The sequence below is a fragment of the Episyrphus balteatus genome, chromosome 2 (assembly GCF_945859705.1).
Source record: "Episyrphus balteatus chromosome 2, idEpiBalt1.1, whole genome shotgun sequence".
NCBI lineage: Eukaryota > Metazoa > Arthropoda > Insecta > Diptera > Syrphidae > Episyrphus > Episyrphus balteatus.
Genome location: NC_079135.1, coordinates 6269461 through 6296574, shown reverse-complemented (window position 1 = coordinate 6296574; position 27114 = coordinate 6269461). Strand labels below are relative to the sequence as shown.

The following is a 27114-nucleotide window of genomic DNA, read 5'->3' as shown; positions in this document are numbered from 1 at the left end:
CTCGTAGTTGCTGCTTTTTTCTCTCATTCTGGTGTAATATTCATATTTTTAAAACTTGAGCTCTCTTTGCCAGTTCTCATATACGAAAATCAGTCTTAATCCACGTATGTGCAATATATATTCCTCATACTCCATCCGCACTATACCGTAAACCTTGAATCCATATGGTGCAGTTGTATAGTTTGTTGGTTTTAAGTTAAAGGTAGCTCCTTTTAAACTTCACACCTTTCGACTACATCGTCGTCATTGTCGTTTTCGTTCATCGTTCTCAAAAAAAAAAGGAAATGAGAAGATTTTCGCTTACCAAAGCAACAGCATCAGGCAGTAGCACTAGCGCCAGCAGCAACGGTATAAGGGTTAAAGAAGTTTATGACGTTACAGCAGCAAAATCCACGGAAATTGTCCTTTTTGGGCTAATGCGATTTCCATATAATCCTTTTGGATCATATTTTAACTTTACTCTCTCTTTCTCTCCGGGTATGTGAAAAGGATATCTCCTGAAAAGACCCGGAGCTGGTGTAGGGCTGTTGCCCAGCTTAACTGTGCAAAATGGGAAAGAATCAAGTCGATTCAGGAAGCCCACACAGCTTTAGGAAAGTTGTATGACGCGTGAATACAATTTTGCAAGTTTCCTTTTAGCAAGTAGGGAAGATTAAAGTTTTTTTCATTATATCTTTTCGTTTTCCATGTAACATTTTTTACATTTTACATTGAAAGAACTGTAACTGTATTTGTTTTTTTTGAAAAATTACGTTTAAAATTAAATTTGAATAATAAAAGTCACGATTTAGTTTAAGAAGAATGTCATTTCCGAAAACTTGACTTATTTCCGATAGCCCCTAAATGTATAATTTGATTTATTTTATTTTGAGTAAATTCTAATAAACGGATTTTTTAGTTTTATATGAAAAGAAAAGTACAGTTTTGGTTAATTTATTTCCGACGAATTGCATTATTTCAGTTGTTGCCCCTAAAAATATAATATAAATTATTGTAAATTCTTTTTGTTATAAGTAATTACAAGTTAGTGTATACAAATTAAATGAATAGTTTTCTCTTCATGAGTATATGTAAATATTTCAATAATAAATTAACTCGAATGAGCTTAACCACATTTATACTCAATTTAAGCTAGAATTATGATAATTAAATACAGTTGATATTAACAGAATATTTTCTCTCATAATGCGTAAATGTTTAGTATTTTCAGTATATAATTGCATATTTTCAGGAAAAATATGTTTAATTAATCTCAAAACACGGAAATATTGGAACGAATGGTTGTTAATTCACCAAAAATACTATTTTTTTTACCAGATTCTTTTAATAACAATAAATTTAACATATTATTGCATACTTAAAGGAGCTTAACTATTTTCATAATCAATTTTATATTGCATTGAAAATTTATATTGAAAAAATAGTGACGATAGTTAGATAAAGTTGAGTATTAATAGAATATTTTCTCTAATGATATAAATATTAAGTATTTTCAGTATAAAGTTGCATATTTTTAGGAACAAATCGAGTAAATGTTCTTTCACCCAAAATGCATTCTAGTTTTACCAGATTCCTTAAGAAATGTCTATGAACAAATAAGCAACTAAGGGTATGATTCAAAAACATAAAAACATTACATTTAGACTACCATTTACCCACTACACAGGTTTCAAGAATATAATTTAAATAACATTACTATTGGTTGAGTTCTTTTTTTGTTAGAAATAGTAGTTTAGTAAATTCAATAAAAAAAATTAGTAAATTTAGTTATAACATTAACATTAGCCAATATTGTAATTAATTGCAAGTGAACGTTAAAATTTTAACCAATTAACTGGTATGCCATTGAATGTTATTAATCATAAATGAAATTAAAAAAAATATTTCAATAATATAAAAAATTACCTAATTTTCAAAAAAAATCTTCTTTCTTTTTTTCTAATATTTTTCTTGGATGATGACAGTTTGCGTACAGTGGCCAGAAGGTAAGTCATAAAAAATAAAAAACAAAAAATTAATACAATTTATTTAATTTATTATTTATTTAGTTAATTTTTTACTTAAGGGTTAACTTGGTATATATTTTTATTCAAGAATAAATTAAAAAAAAAAAAACAGGGCAATGCTAACACTTTTCAGACTACAGTAGGTTTTTAAAAAGTAACACTCAAAATTATTTTTTTCAAAAAAAAAAAAAGAAAAATAATGTAGATAATTTTTTTTTTTTGTTTAGTTATAATTTGTCAAAAAACAATCTTAATGTTTTATTTGAAACTATTTTTTTGCACCGTGATGACAGAAGCCAATATGAAAGTTGTGTTTTTTGTTTACAAAAAGTTTTGTTCATTTTAATTTTGTGGGTTTCTTTATTTTTACATTGTTTTTTAATAAATAATTAAAAATTATCTTTTTAGACCAAAAATAAAAAGCATAATTTTCTTATAAAAAATTATCAAATTTATTAAAAAAAGAGCATTGATTTGTTATTAAGCAGCATAATATCTATATATACATTAGGGTGGGTCAAAAAAATCGAAATTCTTTTTTTTGGATTGGTACTCCGAAAAATCGATTGCTAGACCCCTCTAGAATATACACGCCAAAAATGAGCTCTTTATATTAATGGGAAGGTCCTCCGCTTTGCAATTTTCCATTTTTACATCAAGCTTCTACTAAAAAAAAATAATTTTTTTATTAATTGACTTTTTAGCAAATTTCTTTTCATATTCTTGTAGGAAATTGAACGCTCTACAAAAAAGGCCTTATACACTTTTTTCGTTTATCTAACCGTTGAATAGATATTTGAGGTTCAAAAATCGAGAAAATCTTTAAAAATTCGTTTTTTGTTCTTAATTTTGTAACAAATTGAAAAATTATAATGATCAAACGCGCAAGACATATTCTTGTTGGAAATTGATTGCTCCACAAAAAAGGTCTTATTAACTTTTTTCATTAATCTAAACATTCTAAAGATATTCGAGGTCAAAGTTAAAAAAAAATATAAAAACATTTTATATTTTTAAAAAAATTTCTAATTCACTGAAACTTTATTATTTTCAAATTAGCAAGATATATTCTTGTAGGGGCTTAAACGTTCTACAAAAAATTCCTTGGAATGAAATTGATTGCTTTAACCTTTTAGAAGATATTCGTATCCAAATCGCAATGCATACGGGTCATAAGAAAACTATTGAAATCAGTGAGCATTTGTTTGGATACGAATATCTTCTAAACGGTTAAAGCAATCAATTTCATTCCAAGGAATTTTTTGTAGAACGTTTAAGCCCCTACAAGAATATATCTTGCTAATTTGAAAATAATAAAGTTTCAGTGAATTAGAAATTTTTTAAAAATATAAAATGTTTTTATATTTTTTTTTAACTTTGACCTCGAATATCTTTAGAATGGTTAGATTAATGAAAAAAGTTAATAAGACCTTTTTTGTGGAGCAATCAATTTCCAACAAGAATATGTCTTGCGCGTTTGATCATTATAATTTTTCAATTTGTTACAAAATTAAGAACAAAAAACGAATTTTTAAAAATTTTCTCGATTTTTGGACCTCAAATATCTATTCAACGGTTAGATAAACGAAAAAAGTGTATAAGGCCTTTTTTGTAGAGCGTTCAATTTCCTACAAGAATATGAAAAGAAATTTGCTAAAAAGTCAATTAATAAAAAAATTATTTTTTTTTAGTAGAAGCTTGATGTAAAAATGGAAAATTGCAAAGCGGAGGACCTTCCCATTAATATAAAGAGCTCATATTTGGCGTGTATATTCTAGAGGGGTCTAGCAATCGATTTTTCGGAGTACCAAATCAAAAAAAAAAAAAATCGATTTTTTTGACCCACCCTAATATACATGTTTATTATACAAAATTTAATTTGGTTTTTGAATATATATTTAAACTAAATAATTAATTTTTCTTTTGTTAAATTTGGTTTGATATCAATTTTTTGAAACAAGTCATATGAGAGTTTTCTTTCGGTTTCAATAAACATATATTTTTTGTTGTGTTCAAGTTTTTTTTTTTATTTAATTTTGACTTTAACATAATTTTTTAAATAATATTTTAAAAAAGAAACAATTTATATAAATATATGAAACTGCTTTTAATATTATTAATTGTTATACGAGTTGTAAAGTTCCTTTGTAGGCCGCATAAATAAAAAAAATAATTTTATAAACAAAAAAAAAACAATTAATCGTATGTTGATGAGTTTTTTTTTATAATTTTTGATATCTTTGTTTTTACCTAAATTTTAAATCGAGTTACGTTCTTCTCTTCTGCATTTTTACTTTCATGAAATTGAAATGTCGATTTATATATTTTTTATTTTTTTTTTTTTTTTGTAATTTTGGGAGGAAATGTATTTTGTGTTTTATTTATTTTTTCTTGTTTTTTTTTTTTTTGTTGTGATGTATAGTTAATTTATGGAGTTGGTTTTATGTTTATGTTTGTGTTTATTTATTTAATTGAAAATAATTATATCAAAATAGTAGATAGGCATTAACTTTTATCGGAATAATTTTTCATTTTTAGTACGAGTTGGAGGCATAAGCTTAAAAGATGCCCAGTGAAACAAAATTTAATATAATTTACTTTCATGAGTTTTTATAGGATTACTAACTTTTAGTTTATTGCTGTTTTGGGGACAATTTTGGCAAATATTTAATGTAACCCAAACAATGAAACGATAGCATTGTTTTACATTAGTAAAATATTTAAGTACAGTGTCGGTTGAAATTTTTAATGAAAAAAAATGTTTTATTCGAGTTTAAAAACTGCCTTGGCAAACAAATTTTGAAAATTATGCATTTTTTTCTACGAATGTAAGGTTTATGTTAAAAAAAAATTCTTCCAAAGTTCTATGCACTAATAGAATCATGTGTCCATCGTCACGAGTATGACACTTGTATAATTAATTTATTATTTTCCTTTCAAATGCAACACATAATTTTACATAATATAAGTACACTATTAGTAAAATTTGTTGGTCAATTTGATTAATTTTTGAAAAAAGACAGAGTATTTTCTACTGTCACGGGTGGGAAAAATAAGAAGCGATTTTGAGCTAAATTATTTTATTACAAAATCGTTACAAATCTATTTCAAATTTGAATTCAAATCATTTGACTTAGATCAAAAAAAATTCTCAGCTTTTATAATAACACGGGTGAAATCCTGATCATAATTGCACAAAATTAACATAAACTTGCATAAGACTTAAATAGATAAGGATTTCAACTGTACAAAGAAAAATATGGCAATTTAATTTTTTTAAAGAAAACTAGACCTATTCAACGTCACGGGTGTGACAAAAAAAAAGGAAGTTATTTTAAGGTGCAATCTGTTCTTACAGAACGTATGTGAAGTAGAGTTTTGGGTATATTTTTGAAATAAAACCTTGGTTGTATTTTTCGAACGACACTGTACTCATATAAAATTTAAATGTTTAATTCTAATAAAATTATCGTCTTAATTCGTCGCCAATTTATAAATAAATTAATTAGCCTAACGATAATATCCGATAAAAGTTAAAAAAAAAAAATAAGAAACAAATTAAGACTCGGAACAAAAATATCGATTTGAATTAGGCATACACGGTGTATGCCTACTATTTTTTTTCTTTTTTTTTTTTCATTTTAAAGAAGGAATTTTTTTTTGTTCAATTTGTCTGTGTATGTTTCCAAAAACAAAAATTAAATGAATATATTATAAACAAAAAGGTTACCGACTACCGATGACATGGCCATTCTTAGGCGCAACTGTCGGTGCTTCACCAATGAATCCAACAGCTGCTCCAGCTGCAGCTCCTTTAGCTCCAACCACACCACTAGTATTAGCACCTCGTGCTGCCACACAAAGACGGAGGTATATAAAAAGAAAAAGACATAAAAGAAATCAAAGCGCCAAAAAAATAAAACAAAAGAAAAAGCAAAATTCAATATATTTTGAGAACTAGAAAGGAAAAAAAAATAATAATAAAAATAATTTGTTTCGATTAAATTTTTTTTTTATTTCACTTTTAATTTAAATAATTTTTTTTATTTTAATTTATGTTTAAAAAATTTTAATTTTTCGCATAAAACTAAATACAAAAAAAAAAGAGTTGTTATGATTGCATTTCTAACCCCCTGTCGTATGTTGAATGATAAAGTTTTTTTGAAATCGATTTTCGTTTTTATTTTTTGTATTGTTATCATCGACGTGAATATGAAGCTTGTAATGAAAAATCTACTATTTACCAAAAAAAAAAAGTAAAAAATATTGTGTGGTCTATATACATTATGAATATATTTTTTTTTTATATTTTTTGTCTGTAATCAATAAAGGAACAATGTTATAGCCCATTTTGCACGCTCTCCATTAAATTCAGAAAAAATAAAAACATATTTACAAGTAGTAGAGCATAGTAATATCGCCAGCAAGATAAAATATTAAAACATATTCAAAATATATATACTAGTTATATAGTGTTCTGTGTGATTTTCCCAAAAATTTAAAATGATGATGGATTTTTTTTGAAATAAAATATAAATACATCTATAGACGATAAACAAAAAAAATATGATGCACGACATGCATGGTAATTGAATAAAATATTCATAAATTTATTACAAAAAATATACTCCTACATACATAAATATTGTTCAATATAAATATTTTATGGAATACGATTTTGATTGAAGCAATTGTCTTTTATATAGAATGTAAATGCAATTTCAATATATTTTTTACACAAAAATATCTTTAAAAGCATATAAAATGTAGTTTATATATAAATTTTTTATTTATTATTTTTTTTTTTATATATGAAAATAAAATTGAGATTGATGATCGGCTATAGATGGTTTTTGTGTGGAGGGTTTTCCACATATAATTTTAATTTGTTAACCCTTTTTGTTTTTATTAGGTTTGGGGGCTGTGGTGTAGGGTGTTTTTTTTTTTTTCATTTTTTGGTAACACTAGGATATAGGGATTTTTCCTGATTTAAGTCGAATTATTTAATAATTTTTATTTATTAATAGTATTACCTACTTCATTAAATTGAAGTTATTGAGTAAGAAGATTAAATAAATCAATTACATACCTATATATATTTGTAATTGAAACTGAATTTAAATGAAATATGTAGGTATTTAATTATTTACGTGTAATGATTTGTATGAATTGAAGATATTTTTTTAAGCTTTGATTTACAAATAATGAAGTATTTAATAGCCTAGCTTCTGAAAGAATTATTCACTTTAGTTTTTTTTTATGAAATTTGCAATTTTTATTCAAGACTATATCAAAGCGTTTTCGGTTTCATGAGATTTACGTTAACTTAACCCATGGAGATGTATTTGGCTACAATTCCCTATCATTCTTTTATTTATAACTGAGATCTTACATATTTACCATTAAAATTATATTCCGGTTTAACTGCCCAAATATATGGCGATTACCAATAAGAAGTCCTTGTTATTTTTTGTTTTTAAAATCCTTATTGACCGCAAAATTGAAATAAAATTAAAACAATAATAAAATTAAATTAAAAAACAAAATTTTGATTTTAAATTAAAACAATTTTAAATTCTATTTAAATTTTAACTTAAATCTATTATGTATTTTACTTGTCAAACTTTTTCATTGTTTTCTTTTGTTCTCATTCTTGTAAAAAAGTGTAGTTCGCTAAAGAACCGAAATGCATTCGATTTAAATAAAATTTAAAATTGTTTTAATTTAAAATCAAAAGTCAAAAAAATCACAAAAAAAAGCGGATTAAGATTTTAAAAACAAAAAATAATTTTGCAATTAAGTTGTTAATAAAATACAAAAAGTCCTTAGTTTCTAATCATTATCAACAATATTGATTGCTATCCTTAAATTACGAAAAAGTACTCTGCAATCCTACTCAAATGCTAAAAAACACTAATAAAATGAACAAAACTAAGTGACTTTGAATTTGATATTTTATTTAATTATTCTTTTCTAGTAAATGTCTCTCTCTCTAGTACTCATTTATTGATTTTAGTCCTACATTTATCTTAATTCCTAAATGCAGTAAGAATAATAATTTTGAGTCCAGTTTTGCCTCAAAACAAATCTGTATGCCTTACAGGTAAGGTAGGGTTCATTATGCATTCACCGTTACTGGCATCACTGCTATTTTTATGGAAGTCAAAACTACTTTATCTGTAAAAATATAATAACCATTAATATTAACCATTGAATTATAAATACTGCCAATTTCATATTTCATTTATTTTGGTAGTTAAGTGTAAAATACTACGCAACCTGCGCACTACCTTACCATCTCTAAGCCTAAGTAGCAATGTTGATTGTGAAACTGTGGCTGAATTCATTAACAATTTGCATCAAAAATATTTCTGGTGCAAACATAATGCTTTGTAGGTAAGGTAGTGTTTTCTTTCCATACAGAATTCAGCCTGTCCCCAAAGAAAACATTAACACAAATTTATATTTCACTACAAATAAAAAATAAATACTTACATCTACACACAGACCCTTAGCTTAGCATTGCCAATTGTTTTAAGCGTTCTGATGGTATATTAATAAATATTTCTTATACTTATTTTTTTGTTAATAAATTATTATCTTTAATAAAATTTATATAATCTTTAATCGCATGTTAATATATAAAAAAAAAAAACTAATTGGTTTCAATCTACAATAAAAACATATTTTTTCTTTTTTCATTTATTTCTTTTTTATGTTTTGTCCTGCCTCCCCTATTTTAACACCTGCACGATTGTTACTCAAAATAACTCGATGAATGAATGAATCAAAATTTGAAAAAAAAAAATGAACAATACACATACGAACCAAAAAAAAAAAAACAAAAAAAAATAATAATTAGCTGCTGCAATGCGTGGAGTTCCTATTCAAAGACCAGGAGGTTCAAGAGCACTATTCCCAACGCCGCCAAATGCTTCTTCAGCTGCTAATGCAGCTGCCGCAGCATTTGCTGCAGCTACCGGAAGATTACAAACGCCAATGAATGCTGCGGCAGCACAAGCAGCAGCTAATGCTTTGCATGGATTCACTCCGTAAGTAGTAGAGATATTCTATATTGTATTTATTTTTTCTGTTGTATATGTAAATTTTCACACTTTTATCGATATGTTATATTGTGTGATATGAATGTGTGTGTTTGGGGTAGACAAAAAAAGTTTTATTATTATAGTCATGTTAACAAACACACACACACACTTTTGCTCAAATGGAAAAAACAATATGTGATGCGAAAACTTTATTAATATCCTGGAAAGTTTTTTTTTTTTTTTTTTTGTTTTGGTTTTGTGATTTGAACTAGAAAGCACGAAATTTCATAAACACAAGCAATTGCACACGGATGATGATAATGATGATGATAATAATGTGCTTGTGCATGTTGGATGAAGGTTTTATTTGTTTTTAAATAGTTTTTTTATGTTTGGTTTGTTTTTTTTTTGATGATTTTAATATTTATGAATGAAACATAAAAATATTTATGATGAATGATATTTGTTTGAGCATTAAAAAAATGGATTTTTTAAAAATATTTTTATTCAAATCAGGTTTGCCACACAAATAAAACACGGGTCTGACACTCATTAATTACAAACATTATTTTCAAATAAAAAACAAAAGAGTGCCAATTTCTTCAAAATATACCCTATGGGTATCTATATGGTATGACCTTAAGTATTAAGTATTATTTAATAAAAATGGCGTCCAGGTTTTTTGTTGTTTGTGAGATAAAACAGGTTGAGCTGTGTTATCGACAAACACAGTGGCATTGTATATGTGGTTAAAGTATAAGTAAAATGATAAGGAGGCAGAGGAGAAATGAAAAAATAATGCTAAGTCCTTCAAATATTATTTTTTTTTTTTGGGAAACCTTTGAATTTTCATTACGTTGCTTCAAATCTTATACAAAAACAATTTTTCTCAAAAAAAAAAAAAAGTGATAGGTTACCAGGTTTATTTTTTTAATATGTACTAATTTCCTTTTGTCAAAAGTAATCATGACTTATTTAGCCACAGTGTAATAGCCGATTAGTTTGAAGCAAATATTTCTTAAACCAAAAAAAAATTATTTTTTCACTACTAACTTGAATTAAAAACAAGTCTGATACAAAGAAAAAAACGTTCTTTGTAGGTTAAGTAGTTTTTTGGGATTTACTAAAATTGCATTTAGGAATCTACACTGGTTTTAAGTACTCTTTTTAGGTATCGGATGCAGAACTACCTTACCTGCAACAAAAAAAAACTTTATCGAATAAATAAAAAGAATGTGTTGTTGGTAAGGTAGTGTTATGAGATATACTTAAAAGTATTGATGTAAATTAATTTATGATTTAGAATTCACACTGCTTTTTAAGCATCGAACGCCGAACTACCTTTCCTACAAGTAGGTTCAGTCTTATAGTCGATAATAATGTTATTTTATCAACATGTCTGCTTAGAACTTTTTATCAACTTTGACTACTTTACCAGACAAAGTTAACCAGTTTTTTTTTTTCAAGTGATATACACTGCCGACTCAATAATTTACTTGCCAGAATTGACTGCAAAACACAAATAAAATGAAAAAAAAGTGAAAGGTTTAACGAAACATAATTTTGCATATACATACGGGCTAGTTTCCTAAATGCAGTTCTACTTTGTTTATATCATGAAATAAATCTGATTTTATACTTTGCCGGCAAGGTAGTGTACCTTAACAAATACGCTGTAAGACAAAGTATTCCTACATTTAGTAGATTTTGGCTAATTTTTTTAATACTTTGGCAGAAAAAATTTTGTAAGTAAATATATTTTATACTATCGACGTTCCAGATTTTATCTACAAAAATACGAAGAAAACTAAAAAAAAGTGCAAAACTTCACGAAACATAATTTGCAAATCCGGGCTAGATTCCTAAATACATAGAGTTAATGCCTTGTCGGCAAAGTAGTGTTGTAAATGTAAACCATACGAAAAAACTGTAATACATTGTATTACTACATCAAGCATAACAAGTCCATCACGGCTTTTGTATCACAATATTTTGTAAGACATAAACACACTACCTTAAAAAATTTTGAAATCTATAAAAGAGACTTAAAAAAACGAGCTAGAAAGAATGATAAGAATGAGATGAGAGTAAGATAAAAAATCAAAATAAATCGAATAAGAAAAAAAAACACCCTGTAGCTATGTCAGTACTGTGGCATTATTAATATCTAGTTTCGATCCTAGTTCAAACCATTAAAATTGTATAAAATTATGAAACAGGCTTAATATTGTCTATTATTGAAGTATAACGCAGTCACATAATTTAATAGATTCACTTTGAAAGAACAAAACCTAGAAAAAAACTTACTACTTTGGACCTTTCGACTTATAGTTAATTTTTTCTTCTTCCCTCAAGTGGATTGACCCATTAAAATTGTGTCCTTTCCTCTTAAGAAAAATAAAGGTTATTTGTTCTCTTTGAAATATTCTTTCGAAGAACTGTATACATATTTTCAATTTTCTATATAAAATTAATTCTTTTCCATTGGCAAAGATTTATATTTCTCTTGGAACTTGTAAAAATATCCAATCAAATATTTTTTTTTATTTTACATCCATCATCGTCTCTATATAAACTTGTATACAGTTCGAAAATCATTTTGCTTTTATTTTAAATTGAACGTCGTCCGCATAATACCATTTAGGTATCCTACTTTTTTCTTCTTCTTCGAATAATATTGTTAGAATTATCATCTTTTTTTTTTTGCAAGAAAATAGTTGATTTCATCCTCTAACATTTCTATGGCAATAAAAAAAAAAGATAGACCCTTCTGCCTAAGAGCATAATAAATTGACAGACATTTACTTACGCTATCGATTCTATCTTTTAAGTATTTTAAAGTCGTCCCCACTTGTGTTGCTCAAGGCTACACGAAAATTTTCCTATATAGCAATGATGATGGTAAAGTAGTGGTGATGGAGGTTTTATTTTTTTTTTTTTTCTTCTTGTTCTGTTTGTTTTATTTGAAAAACGGTTAACAGTAGGAAGAAGGAATATACTTTCATCAAGGTTATAAGTTTGAGTGAAAAAAAAATTATATTCTTCAAGATAAATTCAAACAATTCAAGTTGGAGGAATAGATGGATTTATCTTTTCTTTCTTTTGTAATAAATAATTATGTCAAAAAGGTATTAAAGTATCTATATTGTATTAAACTATACATTTTAATGAAGCATGGAATGGACATCATTTCTGGAAGGATATTCTTTGATTTCAAAATCCAATAATAATGATATACATAGAAATATGAATATATACTTGGGTAGATCTTCTTATTCGTAATTGATTTATAGTAATATTCCGCTGCCTATGTGAATCGTAGGCAGCGATTCCCTTTTATTCTACCTTTTTAATCAGCTTTTCGACAGTAAAACTGCATTATCATAATTCCATTTGACGTTTAAGTATTATGGTACTGTTTATTGAAAAGAAAATCCTGTTATATAATCAAGGTTCAGAGCGCTGAATTCATGAATGTATTAATACTCCTTGCAGATAAGTAGTGCTGCGAGCTTTTTTCAAAACAGCTATTTGAATATGATGCTTTTATTTTAATGTTTAGGTCTTGTTTCGAGGTCAACATGTCGTCATTTAAGTTTCCAAAATTGTTGAACTAAGGCCAGTTTCACACTTAACATTTAAATTTAGTTATGATAAGGTAGTTCAAATGAATTCATGGGAAGTGTCACCTAAGATTCCAATGTCTGACATTTAATTGACACTTACTTTGAAATAGGCCTTTAATGCCCCTTAGAAACATTTTGAACTACATTACCGACACTGACAACAAATTGAGTAAAAGAGATGAAAAATATATATTTTTTGTAGAGAATGTAAGGATTAAACACTTTAAGAAATAAATGCTATTAAACAAAAGGGAAATTAATTTTCAATTTAACGACGGTTTTATTTTTTTTTTGTCAAATATCCACATTTTCATTATGCGATTCAAAGTATTGAAACAAAGAATGTTTTCCATCGTAAATTATAAGTTCATTTAAATTTCCCGAATAGGTACTCGAAAATGAAAAATGTCATTAAAAACAAACAAAGATAGATCACAAACAAAAAAGAAAACACAGGAAGTACACAATCTGTGTATGAATTTTATTTTGTATATTCACTCAAAAGAATTTCATCAAATATTCATTGAAAATAATAAAACAATGAAAATAAAAAGCTTCCAATTTCCTTTTAAATCGGAATTCGATAAAAAACAAAACCCAAAAAAAAATAAAGAGGAAATATTTCACATTGCTGTCAATGGTGCCATCATACTGCAATCTATATTAGCAATCAGTTTTTGATGTATATCTTCACGCCTTAATGGATTTTTATGCAATTATCAATAAAAGGTTTTCAATATTGTGCTTTTTGTGTAGTATTTGTTTGATTTACATTGAGAGATATTTTTTTTAACCAATAACTACTGAAAAATTACGAAAATAGTTCTGCGGCAATTTGTTTTCATTTTATATGATTGTTAATGGATTGTTATAGAATGGTTACAAATGGGAGAGATACATGTTTAAACAAAAATTCAGCAGCTGAATGCTTTACAGAACATACAGATTTATAACTTTAAGAAGCCTTTTTTCTGTAGGTCGGTAATGCAATTTGATGGCTTATATGTTGACTGTTAAAATAGAAAAAAAAATAAAGGAAACTGCCTTACCATCTCCAATTTAACAGTTGACTGTAAAACTGGTCTTTTTTGTTGAAAATAAAACGAATTTATCGGAGAGCTCAGTCATCGACAGTCATCTTCTTCTTATTCAGATTTACATTGCAATTTAAGTTAACATTTAGTTAAACTACGTTACCGACATTCAAAGTCTTGACAACTATACAATTCTTCTTAAAGAACTTTGGGCAAGCTTTAAAAAAATCAAAAGGGATTGTTTCGTTATCTTCTAAATCAAAGAAACTGAACAAAACTGTTTCGTACAGCAAAGAGTTAAAGTCTTTTTTGTTAAAAGAGTTTGAGATATTGAGGAATCTTTCAGCGGAAAAGTCAATCTTCATTGAAACAAATGAACCTTCTTCAAATTCAAATTTTATCTTCCTCCACAAAAAAAAGGACAACAAGAAAAAAATATTTTTAGACTTTAGAATTTACATAAATCTGAATAAAAATTTAAACATTGAAAAATTCAAGAAAACAGAGAATTCTGTCCATCTCAAATTACGATACTTATCGGACCTTAAATATAAAAATATATTACCCTAAATAACCCCAGCATACGTATATTTTTTTTTTTTCCTTCCTTAAAAGTTAACCATCAATATACCCAGCCTTTAGTCATAAAATTATATCGAAAAAAAAAAATAAAGTATGGATAATTTAGTTGTGAAGGGATAAGAAATGCAATCATAGAGAGATGATATCTATTTTTTTGTTTCATATTTTTTTATGTTTATTGTGTAATCTTATAAGATACATTTAAGAAAAAATCCATGAGATAAGATGAAAGAGAATAGTAATAATATAAATTGAATTTTGCTTTTAATCAATACAAAAATACGCTCTCGATTTTTATATTTCAAAAAAATATATAATTTTGCTTTAAAATTAAATATTGATTTTTCTATTTTCCTTTCCATAGCATGTACTATGATCCATTCTTAGCCGCCGCCGCTGCAACAGCTGATCCAAATCTTCGCTTCCAGGTAATTACATAATTATAAACAAATATTTATTTATTATCAAATGTGTAATATAAATGCACAAAAAAAAAACTTAGCGTATCTTTATGTTTATTTTTTGTTTTAATTTAATATCGTAGAAGTCGATAATAAATATTTTTAAAAATTAGTATTAGGTCCTTTCGTCCTTTTTTGATTTACTTATAAATAATAATATATGTAAATGTTTAAAAGAAAGAAAAAAAAAAAAAGAAAAGAATATTTCCATGAAAACAAAAAAAAAATAAATATTTCTTTCAGGCAGCCAAACCGGTCACGGAGGTACCCGCACAGCCAACAATCTTAAATGTAATTTTAAATATTTTTGTTTATAAAAATACCAAAAACTTACTCTTTTTTTTTTAATTAATCATTAATTTTTTTTTTTGTTCTCTAATTTTTTTATAACTGTATAAATATACATATACTAGTTTAATTATTTTGCTTTAAAACAAAAAAAAAATTGGTAGTTCTAAAAATTGGATATAAGGATTTTTTTTTATTTTAAATTTAATTTTCTAACAAATATATTTTTAATTTTAATCATTCAAAAAATATTCTCTTATTAGATTTTTGGCATTGATGGTGAATACGGGCTAGTGTTTGTTATGATTAGTTTTTTTTTTATTACCTAAATTGTTTTTTTTTTTTCTATGACTAAAACTGTATATAAAATATTCATCATTCGCCATCATAAATCATTCATTCAAAGAAAAAAAGATATATAATTAATATTTGTTCTTTTTCTTATACAAAAAAAAACTAGTGCAACTTTTGAACACATGGATAAAAATCTAAAAACAAATATTAAAACTTAACTAAAATTTTATTACAAAATAAATTTAGTTTAACTAAAATGTATATTTTTTTAGAGAATGATCTAAAACTTCTTTTTTTTTTTGTAAAATAACGTAGATATCATTTATTTTCACTTTCTTTTTTTTATTAAAAAAATAAATAGTATCTATAAACATTTTTTTTATATATACAAATATATCTTTTACACCAACAAAAAATAACAAACGGTGTGATTTGATTTTGCTTTCAAATATGGGTCTTCTTTATTAAATAAAAAAAATTATAAATAAAAAAAAAATATATATGAGTGGCGGTGACCTGTGAACTAACAACCCTTGAAGCATAACCTTTTTGTATATATAATATTTTTTATTTTGCTTACTGCATCATCAGCAAAAACGTTAAAAATATAATAATTTCCATAAAATTATGAAATATGCTGCAACTGAGGCTACGGAAGCAATATTTTTTTTTGCTTCCTTTCATATTTTTATTTTTTTTATATTTCATTCAACTACTAAATTTGCAAGAGTGCATCTCTCTGCCACATGTGGCATAAAATTAAATAAATGTGTGCTACCCCCACACACATCAGCTTTGTAATGTCATTTATCCCTGTGAGATATGAAGGTATACGAGTGAATAAACATCTATATGATGTTGCTGGTGATGTCACATTAATAGTACTTTTTTTTCACTTTGGTTAAATTAAAAATTAATGCATTAGTATTATTTAATACGGTCACGTGTATACGAGGTAAATATCGTCATTCTTTTGTCTTTCCGGTTTTAAGTTGGAAAAAAGGATTTCTCGTTGATATTTATCTTCAGCTGCGACAAAAAAGACATTAAATGCTCCTAACTGCATTAGATTGGTTGCATAGAGAGGTACCACAAGGAGGAGTATTTCATCCTCTACTTTACTTTCTGGTGGTAACAAATTGAAGTGCTAATGACTCACTTTCTAAACGATAATGCATTTAACATTTCAAACAAATCTGTTGCAACATATATTGCAGGTAAGGTAGTGAAGATTTGTTGAGATTTTGGTGTCGATTTGCTTGATGTACTCGAGGTAAGGCAGTGTGTAATGAATCATTTGTCTTTGATGGTCATTTTTATCGACTAGAAACTAAATAAATGGAGAATTGTTTATTACGAAGTTCCTTGAAGCATTTTTCTAAGTCTGGAGAAGTGAACAGTGTCATTTTCTGTGATTTAAAACACTACCTTACCTACAATGCGTCGCACAATTATTTTGAAAAAGCTGGCTTTGTTCTTAAATTCAGTTCCGTCTCACAAACATTTATGATGCAAAGATCTGTTGCATTGTCGGTAGTGTGACTATTAGCAAATAGATTAATTACTACTGATTTTAGGCACTCAGTCGAGCCGTTCCGTTAACAAATTACTTGTTTAATTGAGCTAAATTTCACAGTCAACACTTCAGTTTATTGTTGATAAGGCAGTTCAAATTTTATTATCGTTTTGACTATCGGACTTTTAAGTATCACTGATGTGTTAATCTGTTTTAACTCTTTGTTTCATTTGAAGTCGATATTATGACAATGAAGTTCGATTAGTTGACTTTGAAGGAAATGCTTTGCGGATTAAAACAATTAACAACAGGTTTTCTCATAGACATGCATATTGCTGCGAACTACACTACCGACATTGGTTTTAAATAAGGTTAATCAAAAAATCCATTTTATATATTTTTTTTAATTTTAAATTTATAAACCCCAAAAAAAAATAGCTTTTTCAAATTCTAAAGCAAAATCAAATCATCCTTATAAAAATGAGTACCTTTATCCTTATTTGTTCTTCACTCCTTTTCCAAACACAGACATCTGGCAATTATTGTTTTTTCGTTAATTTTTTTTTTTATATTATTTTTTTTTTGTTGTAACTCATTTAATTTGTTTTCCAAATTAAACATACAATAATTTATTATTTTATTTAAACAAAACAAAAAAATTGATAAATTAGATAAAAAAAAAAACGGTTTAAAAAAAACAATTGTTCGAAATTCAAATTACAGCGCCGCACAGTGACAACGTTAAACAGTAATCCACATTCGATCAACCGCATCCAGGTTCCTCAAAATGTTTTGGTAACCAAAATTGAAACATAACCTACGAGTTGTTCTTTTGTTTTTGAATTTTTTGTTTTTTATATTTTGTTTTGTTTGTTGTAAATCATATACAAATTAACAGCAACAGTTTGTGTTTTTTTGTTTGGTAGTGTATTTAAATGTTTTATTGCTAGTTTGTATGATGATTGTATGTGTTTCTGCGACTTGTATGAATGTGTACAAATGGAAACATGTAGTTTTACTGCTTTGGTTTAAGTTAAATTTTACATTTTTCTATGTGTATAAAATGTAACATAATATTTTTAAGAGTTTAATGAAACATCCTCTAGTGATAACCAATCCTTTTTATTTTTGTGTATAAAAACATTAAACAAACGAAAACAAAAAATTGAATAGTCCTAGAGTGTTTTTCTCTTGGAAAATTTATAGAAATAAATTTCCGGCAGAGTTTTTCAATTGTATATATCTCAGAGAAAATACAAAACCAGAAAAATACTCTTCCTGACTTTTGTTTGGTGTTTTTGTGTTGTTGTTGTTGGTTTTTTTTTATTGTGTATAGCTCAAGTTGTTAATTTCCTGTTTTTCCCAGTTTGTATTTTTTTTATATATATTTAGGTAAAGTGTGTGTTGTCTGTTGTTTTTTTTTTTATTAAATAGTTTTAGCAAGAATTTTTCATAGCATGCACGTTTTAAAAACAAAATACAAAAAATGTACAATAACAAAAAAAAAAAAAACTTGTGCAGCGGTTTTGGTTCCTTTGACTGCTCTGGCAATTTTATTTCCCTCTCACATACAGGGTGTCCCAAAAGTAATGGATCAAACGAAATATGCTGATAGGTAAACTTTAGGACTCTCAGAATTTGGTAACTTGTTCATCCCAAATCCTTACGGTTTTCGATTTAATGCAGTTTTTGTGAAATTTCGAAAAATCCCGACTTTGCAACAGTATTTTGCTTCCTCCGCTCATAATTGATTTTTGTTTTTTACAATTTTTTCACTAAAACATTGCCTAATAATAAGAAATAGTTAATTTATCAAAATATTTTTTATTTCATATGCCATTTTTCTGCAAATTAATTAACAGTTTCATGTTTTATAAAAACTCAATTTCTTTCTTTTATTTCAGAGCAACACCCTGAAAATAATTTGTATGATGTGGCACTGGTTCATTATTTTGAAAACTTGCTGTGTTATTGCAGTTTTCAAAAATGTATAAAAGTTTCCAAAGTTGAAGATAGAACTGAAGATATTACAATTTAAAAGCAACAAAACAGGGCTTTTCAGAGCAAAATAACAAAGAAAAATAAACACATTTTCTCGACTGTTGTTTGTTTATTTCTTTTTGAACAAAAGCCTCGATTTTTGTTTGTTATTTTGCTCTGAAATCGTCTGTTTTTTTGCATTCAAATTAAAATATCTTTCGTTCTAATTTCAACTTTGGAAATTTTTATACATTTTTGAAAACTGCAATAACACAGCAAGTTTTCAAAATAATAAACCAGTGCCACATCATACAAATTATTTTCAGGGTGTTGCTCTGAAATAAAAGAAAGAAATTGAGTTTTTATAAAACATGAAACTGTTAATTAATTTGCAGAAAAATGGCATATGAAATAAAAAATATTTTGATAAATTAACTATTTCTTATTATTAGGCAATGTTTTAGTGAAAAAATTGTAAAAAACAAAAATCAATTATGAGCGGAGGAAGCAAAATACTGTTGCAAAGTCGGGATTTTTCGAAATTTCACAAAAACTGCATTAAATTGAAAACCGTAAGGATTTGGGATGAACAAGTTACCAAATTCTGAGAGTCCTAAAGTTGACCTATCAGCATATTTCGTTTAATCCATTACTTTTGGGACACCCTGTATAACTAAACTACCTTTATTGTTGTGTGTTCAAGCTATGTCCTTTCTGTTGTTGCATAGAGTGAAACATTTTTCATCATATTATATTTTTTTTTCTAGAATTCCTTGTATATTCATTATTTTCTTTTTTTTTCACTTTCATTCCCTGAAAAATTAAAAAAAAAAAAAACAAAAAACAAGGAAAAATCTTTTGACTATCTCTTTTTCTATTTTCCCTATTTCATCCACTGTAGTTTCATATTTCATTAAAATATGCTAATTTATTTGATACGCAAAAAAAAAAACAAAAGAAAAATGATAAACAACTGAAAAAGAAAAATTTTAAATTTTAAATAAAATTGAAAAAAACAATTTATTTTTCTTTGTGTAAAATAGGCAACAGCACCACTGTTAAAAACGCCTTTATCACAGGCTCAACAGGCGTATACAGCAGCAACCACATATACAGCGGTAGCAGCACGTGCGTATAACGCTGCCGCTGCAGCAGCTGCATCACAGCCCGCTTTGGCTGGCTATGCCACAGTTGCGGGGTAAGTTTAGAAGAGAAATTATAAATTGAAGAAGAAATTAATAAAAAAGGGAATTGATTTGACTTCTTCTTGATTGATTGTGCATGAAGCGATGTCATGATTTTTATAAAAAAAAGGTTTATATTTGATTTAACCCGAACGGGAAGCCAGTTTAATTTTAAAGAATGTAGGCAAAGTAGTTTTGTTCTGCATCTTGGATTCAAACCAAAGGGGTATTTTATTAAAAGTCGGTAAAGTAGATTGAACTCAAGAAAACATATTTCAATAAGAATGCATGATTGGAAGGATTAAAGGTTTTTAATATTTTTCTCTGTTATTTTACTATTTCTTTTATTTCTATTTTTAAACTGAACGCTTAAGATTTAATACAAAATGGAGACATACACGATTTCGAAACAATCAACAAATTTAGTAAAAATCATTTTTCATCACTGCTTTGCAATTTGATGATCTGTAGGCAAGGTAGCGTTTTTGAATCATACAAATAAGGAGTGATCCAAACCAGTGCTGCATTTTTTAATAATAATTTAAATAAAGGAGTGGTTAGACAGTGAAAATTTGTACTTAGTATTAATTTATCCTATTTTCTTTTTTTAATCATATTATGGTCCTTAGTGGGCTGTAGGTCTGTCTTGTAATTTAATATTTCTTCAGGACTAATATTTTAAAATAATAAATTTTAAAGAGGTTTCTAAAAAATTTTGTTGTATCTCTTTTTGCAAATATTCTAGAACTCAAAAAATGAATTTGAGAACTCAATTCCCGTTCTATTCTATTAATTTAAGCAAATTTTTTGTTTTATTTTGTATAGCATGTAATACATTTTATTAACCTTTGATTTAGTCAGGTTTCAACTCAACAAATCACTACCAAGCAAATGACGGGACAACTCATCATGGACAGCCCATCAAACGACAATTCAACACATGGACAGATTTCATCCAGAGAAACAATTTTTAAAAAAATAAAACAACAACCTCCATAAAGTGTTCGCTCCCAAAAGAAGAACATTCAAATAAAATTTATTTGTTTAAATGGAACTTAGTGATAACTTTTTTTATGATGGGCTCCATGATGGTTTGCTCTGTGTTGGGTTGATCCTAGTTAATTGCTTTTGAACATAATTTAAGCTAGACTAAGAATATAAAACCACAGATTTCTTCGGATAATGTTTAATAAAAGATTAAAATTTTCTGAAATATTAAAGAAAAGTTTTTCACTGCTTACATTTGCTGTAAAAAAGAATACAACTTTGTAAAGACTATAATTTCCAATTTTGCAATTTTTAACTATAAAGTTGAAATCAGCAATCATGGAGTTCAAAAATCTGCAATATACATTTTATAATGAACTTAGAATTTTTATTTCGCTTACTTTTTATTTGGTTTATTTTTCACAAGTTTTATTTTAAACAACAAATATAAATGATGCCTTAAATTTAAAATTTAAAATTTAAATCATATATGATACTATTATTCAATTTTTTATTTCTTGTAATTATTTTTGTAATTAAAATTCGTTATTTTTCCCCCAGCAGAAAAAGAAATCGGATTAATGTTGACCGTTACAATAACTTTAAATACTCGTATCAAGAACTCTCAAGACTTCTTCTCAAGATTCAAACCACTCAAGAATTAACAATCAATCAAGAAAATCTAATCAATTTTTCATTAATTTATGAAGAAATAATTAAAACTAAACAATACTTACTTTAATATTTTTTTTTAAACAAATATCTAGCTATGCAAGAGAATATGCCGATCCATACTTGGGACATGGAATTGGACCAGTACCTGGATATGGGGTAAATAATAAACATTTCTTATTAATACATATTTCAAATATTAATGATTTTTTGTTTTTGTTTTCAGGCACAAATGTATCGTGGAGGATACAATCGTTTCACGCCATATTAAGCATCACACTAAAATATCTATCTATCTATAAATCAACACACACTAAAAAAAAAAATACTCATCATCTATAACTAAATACTCAGCATAGAGATCTAAGGACAACTCATATAAATATATTTAAATATATTTTGAAGAAGAAAAAAATAAAAGTAAACTCTCACAAAAACACAAAAATATCCTTTTTCCAACACAAAACAAAAAAATATTACAATATTTCCCACAACACACACAATTTACAAAAAAAAAAAAAAGAAAAGAGGAACATTTTTGCCATGACACAGAGATGAAATAATCATAAATTGAGTGTAAAGAGTATTAAAACCAAAAAAAAAAAAATAATAAAAATAAAAAAAGAAGAGATTTGATTAAAAAAAAAACCACTTTAATCCTCAGAAACAAAAAAAAATGCGATCAAACAATATCTATGACTAAAGAATCTTTAAAAAATATGTAGGTAACAAAAAAAATTTAAGTCTTACCTTGTATCATTATAATTATGACTGCGTAATATAAAAACAAAAACAAATAAATGTGTAAAAAGTAACAAAAAAAAAATTACTAGCAAAGCCAAAAGTACGATGCAGTGTCAGTTATATAATTTTGTTTATTTTTTTTTTTCCTTTCTTATAGTTTTTTGTATATTTAAGATTTAGTTTAAAAAAAAGCATACAAAATAATCACAAAAAATAATTCTTGTATAGCACAAGATAGTCATTTTTATTTTATACTCATAATTATGTTTATAATTATAAATTTTAAAGTTAAGTTTTTTTTTTAAACAAACAACAATATTTGTTCTATAAAAAAATATGAGATTAAAACAACAACTTTACTTTATTTACTTTATTTTTTAATGATAAAAAAGAGCAATTGCAACTGAAATCAATTCAGCGCACAATATTTTTTTTTATTTTCAATTTTTTTTTTCTTCCTATAAATTTAGTTAACTATTATTTAATGGCAGCTTAGTTTGAAGTCAAGTGTTTTGAATTAGTTTATTTTTTTTTTAACCATGACAAACAAAATAAAAAAAAAAACATATTCTATTTTTTAATTATAATTTTTTTTTATTTATACAAATAAATATTACTCAATACTCAAAAAAGCTGAACTTATGCTCAAATATTAGATTTATTGTAATACAAAAATTTATAGAACGCAAATACATACATACATACACAAAATATAAACGCACATCATTTTATTCAATTTTTTATTTCTGTTCTTTGTTTATGGAAAGAATTTTTGTTATATATACACAAAAATGTGATTTTGTTGGTAATACGCACATTGTTGGTAAAACCATTCTTTGGGAGACTTGTTTGCATTGATGAGGTAAGGATTTGTATCAAGAAAAAAAAAATTCTTCAAAGTTTCTATGAAAAAAAAACCTTATCTTAACCTAAAAAATGAGATTAAAACTTCAATCCACAGTTTGTTTCATCTTATGTTGACGTTTAATGAGAATCAATTAATATTGACCGGTTTAGCTGGACAAAATTGTACGTTTACTAAACCTGAAGTTTTAGCATCAACTCTTTCGTTTTACGCTCGAATTATTTAAAAAAAATTCTTGTGAGACATTTATTGCAAATTTAACATTCATTCCTGAGAGTATAATTTGACATACGGTTAAACAAAAGTGGTCCTTTAATTCCCATCTCACCAGAAATTAGGTTATAAAGCAACTTTTCGTTCTATTCAGCTTTTTATTCGACGTTCGGGATTTCAGCTTAGCTATGAGTTTTTTAGGACTACTGACAAAATTTATTCGAAAACATCTTCAGAATTCTAAAACTATAAAAACATTTTGCTAGAAAAGGCTATTTTTTATAAACTGTTCACAGACATTGTAAAAATGTTTAAATAAATGCACTCTTTCTTTCAACAGGAAAAAAAAACTGTTAAAAAATGTATCACAATTCGAAACTTAAAAATCCTTGCTCAAACATCTTTTTTATCTCACCAATGCAAATAAGTCAAATTGAGGTTTTTTTGAACAAAAAACAAATATCGTTAAATGTATTCAAATTAACCAGGCCGCAGTGTAATATTTACACTTTAAACAATATTTTTCATTCGAAAGAAGAAGAAAAATTAAATAATACTCAGGAAGAGTATTAGAATTTTTTGCACAAAACGAGGACTCACAAAAGAAAGATACAAAAAATCTGCTTTTTTTTGTTTTTCTGCTTATAACCGAAATATATATAAAAAAAAATAAATAAAATCAAAAAATCTCTAAAATGTAGAAGAAGAAACATTTTTCATAAAAAAAATCACACTCTGACTATTTTTGTCACATTGAATTGAGTATAAACAAAAAGAAAATACTAGATTTTTAGTACATAAACGCATAATTATTAAAAAAAATTAGTTCATTAAACAAAAATATTTAAAAATATAAAAAAAAAAGAACCTATTTCTACATCTATTTGTTTGATGTAGTGTTTGCTCAAAAAATAAATAAATATTTTTAAAATAATTAAGAAAAAAAAAATATAATAAAATTATATTTTTAATCGGAAGTAAAAACAATTCTGTCCTCTTTAAATAAAAAGAAACTAAACAAAAGAAAAAAAATCATTAATTTCCAAAATTAAATTTAATAGTAAAAATAAATAAATACAAAATAACTCTGCACATTTTCACGAATTTTCGCGCACATGACATGAATGAAAATAAATAATAAATCTAATATTAAAAAATTGTATATCAAATATATATATTTTCACTCTCTCTCTTTTCACAATTCGAGTGAATTTATTTAAAAAATAAAAAATGAATAAAAAAAATATATATATATTTTGAGTAGTTGTTAGCAATAAAACTATAAAAATAATAAAAAAAAAAATAAGAATACTCTTTTTAAAAATATATAAAGCCAAAGGATTACTTTTAAATATTTTTTCTTTTAATTATTTTTCTGTGTAGTTGATATATCGTTTTTTTTTTAAATAAATAAATAGTTGTGTTTTTATGCTTTTAAGTGTTTAGAATTTAGTGAAAAATGATAATATTTTTAATCACGCAAATCATTAAAAATAATAATAAAAAATATTTTTGAACATAAAAATAAAAATCCAAAAATTGCCAAATGTATAGCTTTTGAAGATAAAATAAATAAAAATCATACAAAATCTAAAAAAAAAAAAAAAAAATAACAAGCGTATACCAATAAAAAGAAATATAACGCACTAAGCAATAGATGGTAGTGTATATCATTTTTCTGAAAGAATTTTAAGTAAAACTTGTGTAATTTACTTGATCAAAAAAAACAAAAAAAATTATATAGTTCTCCCCTAAAAATATGTATTTTTGTCTTCTTGTAAAAAAAATAAAAATAAAATAATAAAAACAGTGCATTGACTGAATTTCACTGCAGCTATAAATCTATAAAAAGATATTTTTTTGTTTCTAAATTACCAGCTATCTTTATTATAAATAAAAACTAAAACCCCAAAATATATAGCAAAATGCTATATACAAAATTCTTAAATTAAAACAGAAAACAAAAAAAAAAATGCAAAACAACAAAATATCGTATCTACTTTTAAGCTTAGTGGTAAATAAATTTTAAAAAATCATAAATATTTTGTAGAGTGCATAATGATAACTATGATTACAAGTTAAAAAAAAAAAAAACACAAAGAAAATCCATATTTCAAAAACAAAAAAAATGGGAGACACAAAAAAAATTCTTTAAAACAAAAAATCATACACAAATAAAAAATACACACACGTTTTTAAATAAATAAGATAAACAATTTAAGTATAAAATGTGCCAAATTGTACGATGTATCCATTAAAACTATTATTAAAGATAAAAAAAAAACAAAAATTAAACGTATAAATATGTATATGTATGATTTTTGGAATAAAGAAATAAGATACAAAAAAATCTCTTCCTTACAAAGAAAATTTCAAAAAAGATTCACAGGTAAAAACACACACAAATAAAAAAAAAATAAAATATAAAAAGAACATGACTTCTTGTTTCTGTTAATTTATTTTTTACCAAATAAAACAACAATATGTAAATAGCTGATATTTTAAATTTTAAATAAAACTCAAATCAAGCCCACATGCCATTTGAACAGAAAAAAAAAACAATATTTATTATTAATTATTTTTTATTATTTAATTTTGATTTTCTTAAAAAAAAAATGATATTTTTCGTTTGTTTCTTGTAAGAACAAGCGAAAGGCTAAACAAAAATATAGAGAAAAAACCATCGCTAAAGTCAGAAGAAGATGAAATTTTAAAAAAAAATAAAAATAAAAACACCGCATTAAGAAAATTATATAGGAAATCATATACACATAATAAAAAATATATATATTTACCAATATACAAACAACAAAATATATTTAAAAAAAAAACAAACAAAAAAAATATAAAAAATATTTTAATAGAAACAACATCACAATTCAAAAACAAAACAAAAAAGTATTAAAAGAGAATCGCGACAAAAACACAACAATACAACACATTTACAACAACAACACGCAAAAATAAAAAAAATCACAAATTTTCTTAAGTTTATTTTATTATTTTTGATGAACAACAAATATAAAGGAAAAAAAAAAACAGGAATAAACAAACAGACAACAAACAAACAAAAATAAAACTGAAAAAACATAAATAAGGGGAATTTTTTCTTATGTTTTTGTTTTTAATTTAACAAAAAAATAATTATGAAATTAAATTTAAACAAAAAAAAAGTATATAGATATATATTCTTAAAACAAAACAAAAAAAAAAGAACTTAGTATTGGTTATATCAATTTTCAATTTGTAAGGTTGTGAACTGTGAGAAATACAAAAACAAAAACAAGAAAACAAAAAATAAATAAAGATAAACAAGAAAACGTCTCTTAAAAATTCCAGAATCATTTGTCGTTTTGTGTTTTATTTCTATGGATGATTTTTCAGATAACTGCTGTAATAGGCTATTGATTATGTAGTTTAGAAAGGAACTAAGACGTTCACTGGTTTTTATTGCAGGAATCGTTCAATGGGTTTGTATTTAACCCCTCTACAAAATCTCATTATCAGTTCTTGGTGCTTAAGTTGTCGTACTTTCCCCTCAAATGTTTCTGTTTTACTTGAGTAAAACTAAAAATGCGAAAAAAAGCTAGATTAAAATGGCCATACTTCGGTTAAT

General features: G+C 25.6%; 1 protein-coding gene and 1 long non-coding RNA gene across 32 annotated transcripts in view; one reads left to right on the top strand and one right to left on the bottom strand.

Moving 5' to 3' along the window:
* Positions 1 to 22227, top strand: part of LOC129909002 (protein elav-like) — a 353561-nt gene extending 331334 nt beyond the window's left edge. For 18 of the 31 annotated variants that reach the window (XM_055985894.1, XM_055985912.1, XM_055985910.1 and 15 more), the window contains 8 exons: positions 1965 to 1985; positions 8869 to 9058; positions 14659 to 14722; positions 14999 to 15046; positions 17577 to 17648; positions 19877 to 20031; positions 21772 to 21835; positions 21903 to 22227. In XM_055985894.1, the coding sequence (XP_055841869.1) occupies positions 1965 to 1985; positions 8869 to 9058; positions 14659 to 14722; positions 14999 to 15046; positions 17577 to 17648; positions 19877 to 20031; positions 21772 to 21835; positions 21903 to 21947 (659 nt within the window). In that variant the 3' untranslated portion in view covers positions 21948 to 22227. Of the gene's footprint in view, positions 1 to 1964; positions 1986 to 5731; positions 5877 to 8868; positions 9059 to 14658; positions 14723 to 14998; positions 15047 to 17576; positions 17649 to 19876; positions 20032 to 21771; positions 21836 to 21902 lie in introns of all 31 variants that reach the window. The other 13 variants (XM_055985911.1, XM_055985904.1, XM_055985899.1 and 10 more) reach the window with 6 other exon arrangements.
* LOC129909009 (uncharacterized) lies at positions 21565 to 21824 on the bottom strand. The gene is made up of 2 exons (XR_008771384.1): positions 21742 to 21824; positions 21565 to 21686 (listed from the first exon to the last, which is right to left on the bottom strand). It is a non-coding gene; the product is annotated as an uncharacterized LOC129909009 (long non-coding RNA).
* Positions 22228 to 27114: the final 4887 nt, after the last annotated feature.